Source organism: Microtus ochrogaster, chromosome 18, assembly GCF_000317375.1.
Source record: "Microtus ochrogaster isolate Prairie Vole_2 chromosome 18, MicOch1.0, whole genome shotgun sequence".
Lineage (NCBI taxonomy): Eukaryota > Metazoa > Chordata > Mammalia > Rodentia > Cricetidae > Microtus > Microtus ochrogaster.
In genome coordinates, this window is record NC_022020.1 from 20,349,846 (window position 1) to 20,362,262 (window position 12,417).

Here is a 12,417-nt window from a genome sequence, read left to right on the forward strand (position 1 = left end):
TGTAGACCTGGCTGGTCTCGAACTCACAGAGATCCGCCTGCCTCTGCCTCCCGAGTGCTGGGATTAAAGGCGTGCGCCACCACCGCCCAGCTTCCTAGAGCTTTTTATAAGGTTACTGGGATGGCTCAGCAGTTGGGAGCTGCTGCTATTCTAGAGAATCTGGGTTCAGTTCCCAGCACTCACATGGTGCTCACGGCCATCCGTAACTTCAGTTCCAGGGAATCCAAGACCGCTTCTGTCCTCCAGGGAACTGTATGCACATGGTGCACATACATACTTGCAGACAAATGAAGTAAATAATAATAATAAAATTAAAGTACAGTGTTAGTTAAAATAGTGAGTGCCCTGTCTTTTCTAGTAGATTTCATTTTAAATACTATCTCCAATGTGATAAATAAAATTCCCCCCCCTTTTTTATTTTTTTTATTTTTATTTTTTTTTGGTTTTTTGAGACAGGGTTTCTCCGTAACTTTGGAGCCTGTCCTGGAACTCGCTCTGTAGACCAGGCTAGGATTAAATGTATACACCACCACCACCCAGCTGATGAGTAAAATTTCTATTCCTATTTTAAGCCTTTCTTTCTGGTAACGTTGATTGTGGTGGATTTGACACTGTGCTTACTTTAGTTTTATGTAGAATTTTTCTTTTTTGGTCTAATCATAAAGAATAAGATGTGTTTGTCATCTTTTCTCATACTTTCCCTATCCCTTTTTGATATCAAAACAATATTAAATTCAAAAAACAAAGTAAATCTCATTTCATATGTTCCTGTCTCTGAGCCAGTTTCTATAAATTAGGTCTATTTGTTTTATGCATGTTTGATTAAGTTTTCCAGTATAAACTGTGTTTCCAGTGGAACTGATCAGGAAAGGCTTTTGCATTCTGAGTGAGTTGGATGATTGACCCATTAGAGATGGGATCTTGCTGTGTTACTCAGGGTCATGTCAAACTTCTTCCCATCTCCTGGCATTTTGTCTTTTAGTAATTTTTGGTAATTCTCTTTCTCAGAAAAGTCAATAATTTCTCTTTAAAATCGCCCACAAGATACTGTTTTTTAACAGTAACATGGGTACAATAGTAATCATTTACTGTTTGCAGTTTCTTGGTTGTGTCCTTTGATATAAGATTGAGGCAGTTGGGAGATGCTCTATGGTGCTGTGAAGATGTCAAGAGGATCTGGGGGACAGGATCATTTGAATTGAAGAAAATAACTTTTATTTTGTATAATCTGTTGCTGTGTTTCTAGACCTTCAGTTCCTGTTCAGTTTCAGTACTTCTTGCCAACTTACCCCCCCTCTGCATACCCACTGGCTGCACACACCTACACCCCCATCACCAGTTCTGTGTCCACCATCCGGCAGTACCCAGGTAAGCTCCACTTTTACGAAGACTTTACACGTTGTCATTTTTGTCAGCAATGAGAAGGAAATGGATCAAAGTATTTCAGTAAAAAAGAAAATAGTCCAGCTCCTTTCAGATTCAGATAACATTCTATCTGAAGACTTTAAGCACTTCAGTCACCATTTTTATGATCTTTGAAAGGGTTTTAACATATTTGTAATTTTTTATTTTTATTTATTATTATGTATACAATATAGTGTTCTGCCTCCATGTATGCCTGCATGCCAGAAGAGGGCATCAAATCTCCTTGTAGATGGTTGTGAGCCACCATGTGGTTGCTGGAAATTGAACTCAGGACCTCTGGAAGAGCAGTCAGCGTCCTTAACCTCTGAGCCATCTCTCTCCAGCCCCTATTTGTAATATTTTAATAGTTTCATTCTACCCTGAAAATATTTATCATAATAAATTTTGCTATGCCTTAAAGTGACATCATAATTTCTATGAATAATGTTGTATTTTACAAGGATTTTGCAGGTTTGTTTCCTTTGTGTTTTTTATTTTAGTCTTGGTATTGTTTAACTTGCCAACCTGATTTGTAAATACTGATCTTTCATAATCCATAAAAAATAAGTCTTTTTGTGTTTGGTAAGGTTTATTTTATTTATATATAAATCTGTGTACACATGTGTCTGAGTATCCGGAGAAGTCAGAGGTTGGTCAGATCCTTTGAGCTGGAGTTGCCAGCATTTGGAAGCTGCTGAACATGAGTCTGATAGAGCAGGAAACAGGATTAACTGCTAAGCTATCTCTCCAGCCCTAGAAGAAATTCTTAGTTTTGTGTTTGTATAACTTTGAGCCAGGTATAAGTTATAATATATGGTAGACTACCGGCAATTGGGAAACTGGGGGAAGGGTATCACAAATTCAAGATTCCCCTGGATTACATAGCACTATCCAGGCCTACCTGGGTTACTTTGCATGACCCAGTCCAAAAAAAAATTAGGGCTGAGGATGTGGCTCAGTTAGGAGCATTTACCTAGCATGCATAAAGCTCTGGACTTCACCCACAGCATTATAAATCGAGCTTGGTGGTCCATGCCAATATTCCCAACACGGAAGAGAGACACGGGGAATCAAAAAGTCAAAATCAAAAAGTCTTCCGCTACTTAGCAAGTTTGAGACCAGCCTGGGGTTTGTAAGAGCCTGCCTTTGAAAACCAAAACCATAGGCAGGTACCTGTTCCAAGTTCATGACCTGAGTTTAATCCCCAGGGTCTACATAGGGTAGGAGAGAAGCCACTCCCCCACGTTGTCCTCCAGCCACCACATGCTCACCGTGACATGCATGTGTCCCAGGGTAGGTGTTGGAGTCAGAGAGAGACTGTGGCCTTGCTTCTTCCCTTCCACCATGTGGGTTTTGAGGGTGAAACTTACGTAATCAGGCTTGACCACAGGTACCCTTAACTGCTGACCATCTCATCGCCCCTATTTTGGGGCTGATGTGCAGTGTACTGGAAATGACCTTGAATTTCTGATCCCTCCCCATCCCACCCCCCAGTGTGTTGGGATTGCAGGCATGGACCACCACACCAGTTTTCTGATCTGTTTATTTTGTCATTCCGAAATGGTATTTAAAATGTTTATTTAGTTGTGTGTGTTCGTGTGTGGACGTTATGTATGTGAGCACAGGTACCCGTGGAGGCTCTGGCTCTTCTAAAGCTTCATTTTCAAATGGATTTGAATCACCAAACACGGGGCTGAGACCAAGCTGCTGAGCCATCTCTCCAGCCCCCTATTTCTTATTTTTTATTTTTGGTTTTTCACGACAGGGTTTCTCATAGCTTTGGAACCTGTCCTGGAACTCACTCTGTAGACTGACTTCACACTCACAAGTGCTAGGATTAAAGGTGTGCGCCACCACCACCCGGCTTATTTTTGTTTTCAGTAGTGTGAGTATATGGAGAGTGGCATGCACATGTGTGAGTGCTGGTACCAAGGAATCCAGATCAGGGTGTGGAGTCGGAGCCCTGGAGCTGTAGTTGCAACCCCTGGAGCTGTAGTTGCAGGTGGTTGTGAGCCATATCTAATGGATGTTGGGAAGCAAACTCACTTCCTCTTCAAGAGCGTGTATCCTCTCAACCACTGGGCCATCTCTCCAGCCCTCCCTTCTTACTTTTTCAATGTGGCTACTGGAAAACTGAAAGTTATATGTGATTTTTATATTCCTATTTGAACAGTGCTAGTTTAAAATTTCAACCCCTCTAAAATATTTCATAGTCTTGAAACCCTTTCTTGGTTATTCTGATAACTGATAAGAATTGCTTTGTGAAGCTGAAACAGTGGCTCAGCAGCTAAGAGTAGAGTGTGTACTGCTTTTACAGAGGACCCAAGTTTGATTCCCAGGGCAACATCAAGTAGGTAGCTTACATCTGCCTATAATTTCAGCTCCAAGGAATCCAATGTTTCTGGCTTCCAGGAGCACGCACACATATGTGCACATACCCACACAAAGACACACATAATTAAAACTAATTTCTTAAATTACTTTTATGTCAAATTGTGCCTGCATACGTGTATGTGTTGCTAAGAATCCAACACACAGCCTGATATATGTTCTATAGCTGCTCTGTTATTGAAACACATCCTTAAACAACAATCTTTTGTTGTTATTATCTTTCCTCAAATAAGGAATTTTTGCTTTTATTTGAGGTTTTAATGAGCTTGGTGGATGAGATTTGTATTGTAGTGGGAAGGATTCTGCTGTTCTCTATCTCTAGTAGGTACAAACTGTTGGGAATTTATATCAACTATTTTAGAAGTGCCTTGGATAGTGAGTGGTTCTATTAGTTTAAACAAAGATTTTTGATCTGCTACCCATGAGTTATTTCAGAAGTTTACTATTTTAGCACTGTTGCTAATATGTAATTTGGTAGAGTTAATTTCTTTTTAAAAACAGATTATTAAACTATAGCCTAGAAATGACCTAGAAGTCACTGTGTAACTCAGGCTGACCTAGAACTCACAGTAATTCTCCTGCCTCATTCTCATGAGAACTAGGATTATAGGTGTTATAGAAATATAAACTTTCTTATTTTATTGTATTGCTGATAATTTTCATAAAGATTGTCAAATGTGTACTTACTTAAAAGAAAAGCAGTTTCTAGTGCATAGTTTTAAGTAGCAAGTACAGTCGTAACTGAGGCTTGAAACCCTGAGCCTTGTTAAAAATTATAGGTTAAAATTGCTAGGTTAAAAATTCTCTGCCATTCAGATGCATGCCTTCGCCCGATGCTTTATTTCTTAAAACAAGGATTTAGCTCTTACATGATGAAGAAGAAACTGTGTTCACTTTGTAATATCTTTGTGTGTAGACTGTCCTAACTAGAACTGACCTTCTGTTTTTTGTTTGTTTGTTTGTTTGTTTTTTAGTTTCAGCTCAGGCCCCAAACTCTACCATCACAGCTCAGACTGGTGTTGGTGTAGCATCTACAGTACACTTGAACCCCATGCAGCTGATGACGGTGGATGCTTCACATGCCCGACATATCCAGGGGATCCAACCAGCACCCATCAGTACACAGGGAATCCAGCCAGCCCCCATTGGGACGTCAGGGATCCAGCCGGCACCAATTGGCACACAAGGAATCCACTCAGCAGCCCCGATAAACACACAGGGGCTTCAGCCAGCAACAATGGGTAATCAGCAACCACAGCCTGAAGGGAAAACATCAGGTAAATTTAACCCTTCAGGAAAGTGGGGTTAGGGGCAGGGAACAGGATGGTTCAGCAGATACAGGTGCTAATCACAAAGCGCAGCCACACCACCTGGGGTTGATCCTCAGTACCCACATAGTGGAAGGAGAGAACCAAGTCAGAGTTGTCCTTAGATAGCATACACGAGAGGAATGAGTGAGTTTTGAAACAAATACATAAATGAACTGGAAGAAAAGAAGTAAATCTGGATTTTAATCTTGGGCCTGCCTCTTTCAGGCTTGTGGCCTTAGGTAATGTCTCCAGTGTTTAGTTTTACCTTTGTAAATTAAGCTACCTAGAAGTTACCTATAGCTTCACACTTAAAGCAGTATGTGTGAACCCAGAGAGGTGGCGCGCACCTTTAATCCCAGCACTTGAGAGGCAGAGGCAGGTGGCTTTCTCTAAGTTCAAGGTCAGCTTGGTCTACCAGGCAAGTTCCAGGACAGTCAGGGGTTATGTAGCTGAGACCCTTTCTCAAATAGGTAAGTAGGTAGGTAGGTAGGTAGGTAGGTAGGTAGGTAGGTAGGTAGGTAGGTAGGTAGATATAAAATAAATAAGCATGTGTGTGGCTTGAGAGATGCCTCAGAAATTAAGAGCACTGTTTGCATGTCCAGAGGACCCAGTTTTGATACCCAGCACTGAAGCAGCAACTAACAGTGCTCTCTAACTCCAGTTCCATGGGATTCCACCCCCATCTCTTAGCCTCTTCAGGCAATGCATACATACAGTACACAGACATACATGTCGGCAAAACACCTATACACATAAAATGAAAATAGAAATAAATTGTAGAAATAGCATGTGTGAATATTCTAATCTGTATCTGCACTTAGACAGAAGCATTCTATAAAAAAACACAACATTAAAAGAGCAAAGTTTACCTTATAGTGTTCTCAGTTTTCCATTTCTTCAATATTGTATGTAAAGTAGTAAAATCTTAATGCCACCTTAATATTGCTAATGTTCACAACAAAAGAACTAGTAGAGTAATCATATAAAATGGAATATTAATTATCTGTTTTTCTAATGTATTTTCAAAAAGATAATAATACCCATACCAGCTCTTAGGATACTGAAGTGGTCAAGTAAAACATCCATACACATAAAGTAAAAATAAATCTATTTTTTAAAAAAACAGATATATGGTATTATAATCTGTATTAGTAGACTTGGCAACTTTTTCCACTGTGCCTTGTAGGCAAATGAATCTTGTGCTATTTCTTAGCTTTTGAGAACAGTTGTTTTCTAGGGATCAAAACCAAGACTTGAAATATGCTAGGAATATGCCAGACAACTACGCCACATCTCTGGCTCTTGTTATCCTCTTATATGGGGCATTTATAACGAGAATACCTAAGGCCAGGGTCTCTGTGGTCTTTTGTATGTCTTATATGGCATTTCAGTAAAGTCCTGTTTCTCTTGTTCTCACTTCTCTTTCAACAGTGGTATTGGCAGATGGAGCTACAATTGTAGCCAATCCTATTAGCAATCCTTTCAGTGCTGCTCCAGCAGCAACAACTGTGGTACAGACTCACAGTCAGAGTGCTAGCACCAACACCCCAGCCCAGGGCTCGTCTCCCCGGCCAAGCATACTACGGAAGAAACCTGCAACAGATGGGTGAGTAGATCCAGAAGTGTACTTGGCTTAAAGAATAGATTCTCACATCCAATGCCAGTAACAACTTAATTTTATCTCTGTTACACTTCAAATTTTTCTCCCGGGTCTAGAGAGAAGACTCAGCAATCACAAGCACTTACTCCTCTTGCAGAGGACCTGGGGTTGGTTCCCAGCACCCACATAGCATTCACAGCCATAGCCATCTACAGCCATACAGGGATCTGGTGCCCTCTTCTAGACACCAGGCATGCACATGGTACACATACATTATGTGCAGGCAAAACACTCATACACATAATTTTTTTAAATAAAAAAAATTCTTCCAAACAAAGGATTGCTCAGGGAGCTGCATTCTGCTCAGACTACATCAGGACTCTTCGAGGAAGTGGATAATGGTTTCAGGCATGTATTATATACTATGTGCTTAGAGTTCTCTCTAGCTTTAGAAGTCTTACTTTGCCTCTGTTGCTATGGTAAAGACCATCACCAAAAGCAACCTGGGAGGAAAGGGTTTCTTTGGCGTACAGATCAGAGTTCATATAAAGGAAGTCAGGGCAGCAGCACAAGGCAGGAGTCTGGAGGTAGGAACTGAAGCAGAGGCCATAGAGAGAGAAGTGATACTTTCTGGCTTGATCTCCTGGCTTGCTCGGCTTGCTCTTAGACAACCCAGGACACCTGCCCAGGAGTGGCACCACCCACAGTGAGCTGGGCCCTCCCATATCAATCATTAATCACGAAAATGCAGTTTTAGCCACAGGTCAGGATTATGGCAATGTTTGCTCAGCTGAGGTTCCCTCTTCTTTAATGACTTGAACTTTTGCCAAGTTGACAAAAAACAAGAAAGGGCGGAAAGTCTAACCAGGACTGTTAATTACCCTTGTAATTGAGGCTTTGGGTTTGTTTTAGGGTTTTCTTAATGAGGACCTTTTTTTCTCCTCAAACATGAAATGTTGCTAAGGACAAGTGGTTTTCCAAACATCTTCAGGCTGATTTTTAGTGACAGGACAGTGTTTTTGTGTGCTCTGGATGCCTTCCGGTGTAGGGAGCCTTGTGCTGTTGGAGATGGTGGGGTGTGAGCAGAGTGTCCCGCTCAGCCAAGATGATGACGTCAACACTGGACAAGTAACGTGTAAGCCAAGTTTAAATCACTGAAATGAGGGTCAGCGCGGGGCTTTCAGATGTGTCATTCTTTGCGTAGACCAGAGTTTACTGCCTTTTCTTATTAGGAATACTTTGTAGAGACATTCTTTTTAAAAGCTCCATTTAGCCCCTGGTAAAATAACCCTAATAAAAAATAGAAGACAGAGCTAGGGAGGTGGCTCAGCAGTTCAGAGCACACACTCTCTGGGCACTGGTACCTCACAGGCCTTTAATCCCAGCACTGGGGAGTCAGAGGCTCAGCTGTTCAGAGCACTATTGCTCTTGCAGAGGTCACAGGTTCAGTTCTCAGCACTAACATGGTGACTGTCACCTACTTGTAAGTGTAGTTCCAGAGGATCTGATGCCTTCTGATCTCCTTGGATGTTAGGCATTCATGTGTTGCACACACCTGCAGGCAAAACAGGCATACACAAAAAAATAAAACTAATAAACCTAAAAGCAAAAAAGCAAGTACCTAGGATGGTGAAAACAGGAAAGGTCACAGCTGCAACAACCTTTGAAGCAGAAAAGCAGCAATCCATGGTCACGTCCTTGGCTGTGAGGAGGCCAAATGTTTGCAGAAAGTTGAGATTCATTCTTATTGAAGCTGCATGGCTTTGGAGAGGACGAGAAGAATGGGGTTAAAGATGGGGCCTGTTCTTTGAAGGAGAGGAAGCACAAGTAAAGCCTAGAGTCCTATGGAGCACACTGCCTCCAGCCTGAGAGGAAGTTCTCAGGCCAGGAGCCAAATGACATTCATTGTAGACAACCCCTCCTACATGCTCAGAAGACCCGCTGCTTTTTAATCTCCTGATGGATTAATCATGGACATGCCACCGTAGACAACTAAATACGACAAGCAGTTAACAGTACAGGATAGAAAAGCCTGAGGCCCACAAAGGACGTTGGGATGTGCGAAGACCAGACAGGAAAAATGAAATTCAAGTAAACAAAAACCAAAAAACTATCTGATATCTTTAGAAAAGCAGAAGAAATGATGACCTTTGTGGAACAAGAGCATAGATAGTATACAATGGCTCGTTTGTAGAAGAGGAAGAGCTTGTTCTCTTTGGATGTGGTGGCACACATCTGAGAACCAACATTTGGGGGGCTTATACAGGTAGAACTTGAGTTCAAGGCAAGCCTGAGGTGGCACACGCCTTTAATCCCAACACTCTAGAGGCAAAGACAGGCGGATCTCTGTGAGTTCAAGGCCAGCCTGATCTACAGAGTTCTACATTTGAGTTCTGACTTGTTCATGAATGCACCTTGTTAAATACTCCGTCATAGGTGTCTGCACTCACCTGTATGTACATCTGCCTATGACTTTCCAAGTGGCTAGACCTGTTTATACTCTTAGCAGCAGAAGGTGTATGCGTGTGTGTGTGTGTCCTTATCAATTCTTGTGATTAGAAGTTAGGTTAATTCTGGGTTATATCTCACGAGGTTTGATTTGGTTTGATTTTGATTTTTTTTGCCAATGTTTGGTAGATAGTTTGGTTTAGCATGTTTTGTTTTCATGCTTTTTCTTTTGGAAAGGTTTATAATAGTACAATGAAAAGTTAAATGTAGCCTGGCGGTGGTGGCACGTGCCTTTAATCCCAGCACTCGGAGGGAGGCAGAGGCAGATGGACCTCTGAGTTCAAGGCCAGCCTGCTCTACAAGAGCTAGTTCCAGGACAGGCTTCAAAGCTACAGAGAAACCTTGTCTTGAGGGAAAAAAAAAAAAGTTAAACGTAGGGCCAGGTGTGGTGGTGCATGTCTTTCATTCCAACATTGAGGTTGCAGAGGCAGGTGACTCTAAATTTTAGGCCAGCCTGATTGTCTCAAGCATGCTTTAATATACATACAGTCTTGTGTATCCAAGGCTAGCTTCAGACTAGTGAAGGATGACCTTGCGCTTCTGATCCTCCTGCTTCCATATCTGGACTGCTGGGAAATGTATACCCACCACCACACTTGGTTTATGATTGCTGGAGATCACACAGTTTCCCCAATTTCGAATAGACTTTTGTGTAGCTAGCCAGGCTGCCCTCGAAGTCCCTGTGTAGTCAAGGACAGCCTGGAATCCTTAGTACTGCTTTCACTTAACATGTGCTAGGAACACAGGTATGTGTCACCATTCCCCACTATTTGGGTTTCTTGCTTATTTAGTTGGTTATTTGGATTGATTCTTATGGTCTGAGTATCCAATCTAGAGCCTTGTATATGCTAGGCAAGAGCTATATACCATTAAGCTATCTCCAGCTCTTACCATCTTATACCATATTAGTTTGAAGCAAATTTTGATCACATTATTTCTATGTATTTTATATGTGTTTATTAGAATATGCATACTTAAAATTAGGAGAAGACAACTTACTTCAAGTTGGCGTATTAGAGAAATTTGGTCTTTTTGATCCTCACTATGGACTTTTTTCAGATACCATCACTGTTTCATCGTCACCAAAATTTGGTGGCTTAATGCAGCAGATATATATTACCAAACAGTTCTAGTCTCCTGTCTGGACGGTGACAGTAGTTCCTGCGGAACCTCTTGAATGTATGTTTGTCCCTCTGTCCTGGCTCCTAGTGGCACTAGTCTCTCTGTACTGAATACCCTATCTTTGTGTCTGTCTCAATTCCCATTCTCCCCTCTGCTCTCAAGTGCTAGGGATTACTTTTAAGAAAAACCCTGAACCTACAGTGATATCACTGGAGATGATTAGTTAATTACACTTTCAAAGACCTGCTTACCCTGAGCTGGAGAGATGGCTCAGTGACCAAGAGCACTGACTGCTCTTCCAGGACCAAAGTTGTATTCCTGGCACCAACCTGGTCTCAAAGCCATCTGTAAATCCAGTTCCAAGGGAGCCAATGCTTTCTTCTGACCTCTGAGGGCACTAGACCCACATGTGGTACTCAGACATACATACAACCAAAACACACGTGCACAAAATAGTAACAAAGGCACTATTCTCAAGTAAAGTTAAATTTACATGTACAAAAATTACATGTTCATAGTCTGTAAGTTCCACTGAACACGTCTAATGGTGTTGTTTCATTTGTTCTAGCCTATGCATTTCATGGAAGTTGTTAGTGTATCTATAAAGATCAGACGTGCAACTCATCAGTTAAAGGCTCTTGTCACAACTAATGACCTTAGTTTCATCCTTGGGACAAATTCATGTGGTAGGAGGAGAGAACTGACTCCTACAAGCTGTCCTATGACACATACACCAAGGTGCATACATGTATGCACACACAATGTAATCTTTAAAAATCATAATAGTAATAAAAATAAAGCTTGATTAGATTCACTTTATGTATTTAGTGCTTCTGGGACAAGTGCTTGATTAATAAGGAGATGATTAGTCTCTTAGGAGACAGGGTGCTAATAACACAGTGAATAGGCACTGGAAATTATACTCTAATTCCACCATTCTTTCTCAAGCCCATTCTCATCTGGTCCTGGTCCCACCACTGTTCTCAAACGAAATGTAGTGAGGTCGCTTCTGGCATCCATTCCACTAAAGCCCAGGTTATGTTCTCAACCAGAGCCTTGTGCGGCCTCTCGCACAACAACCACAGTGGTTCTCCAGTTCTTCCGTGGTCAGTTCTTAGTGTAGAAGTATATGATAATGTTTGTGAATACCTTGAAATGGGTTTTAATAATAACGAGATAGAGAGAAGGTATCACATACTAGAAGCAGCTGGAATCACAGTCATGATGTGGTTGCCCTTGCAGTTTGTAACAGGAAGTGAATAGAAATGGGCCAAGGAATTTGCTATATTTTGTTAAAAGCCATTTCAGCCTGGTGTACTAACACACATCTGTAGTCCCACTCCTCAGGAGGATCCAGAGTTCAAGGCCAACCTGAAATACTTAACAAGACTGTAGCAAGAGAAGAGTCAAAAACAATGCTTGATGAGTTGATGATATATACATGTAATCCCATCATTCATAAAGACAAAGAAGGTGATCAAAGTAAATTTGAGACCAACCTGGTCTACATAGTGATTCCCAGACCAGCCAGAGTTACATACAGAGAATGTTGGGTCTAGGGGAGCACAAATACTGGGGGACAGACCACTGAGATCTATGAAACCAGAAGCAAACTTTATTCCAAAAATCGCCACGGGGCACACAAAGCTTACCAGCTAACTGGGATCACAGCCAGAGTTTGGGCTTCTGAAACTGGCAGCGGGGGCAGGTTCTGGGCCCCTTTTTATAGTTAGAAATAAGTGTTAGGCATGGACAAAGGAATTTTTACAATTTCGAGGGTAAGCTTAGAGACATACTGCATTTTAAGATTTACAAATTTTGCTAACAAGGTTTCAGCTAAATTGTATTTACAGAATACAATTCTTCCACAGCTAGCTAATAGTTTTTACAAAGAACTTTGCAGCTTTCCAGGTTTCCCAGAGCAGGGAAGGATATGAAACAGTATGAAGCCAAAAGTCACGTGGGAGCATTTGGTTAAAGTTTATGGGATGGGATGTATGCTAGCAGTTCCATACAAACCTTTATTAAAAGTTAGTTTTAGCCCATGCAGTTGTCAGTTGTAAGTGCCGGGGGGGGGGGGGG

At 41.5% G+C, this 12,417-nt stretch overlaps 1 protein-coding gene across 4 annotated transcripts in view; it reads left to right on the forward strand.

The window, feature by feature from the left end:
• Sap130 (Sin3A associated protein 130) overlaps positions 1-12,417 on the forward strand; it is a 66,210-nt gene that overhangs the window by 27,962 nt on the left and 25,831 nt on the right. For all 4 annotated transcript variants that reach the window (XM_005355854.3, XM_026783537.1, XM_013349604.2 and 1 more), the window contains 3 exons: positions 1,247-1,368; positions 4,770-5,072; positions 6,537-6,711. In XM_005355854.3, the coding sequence (XP_005355911.1) occupies positions 1,247-1,368; positions 4,770-5,072; positions 6,537-6,711 (600 nt within the window). The remainder of the gene's footprint in view (positions 1-1,246; positions 1,369-4,769; positions 5,073-6,536; positions 6,712-12,417) is intronic.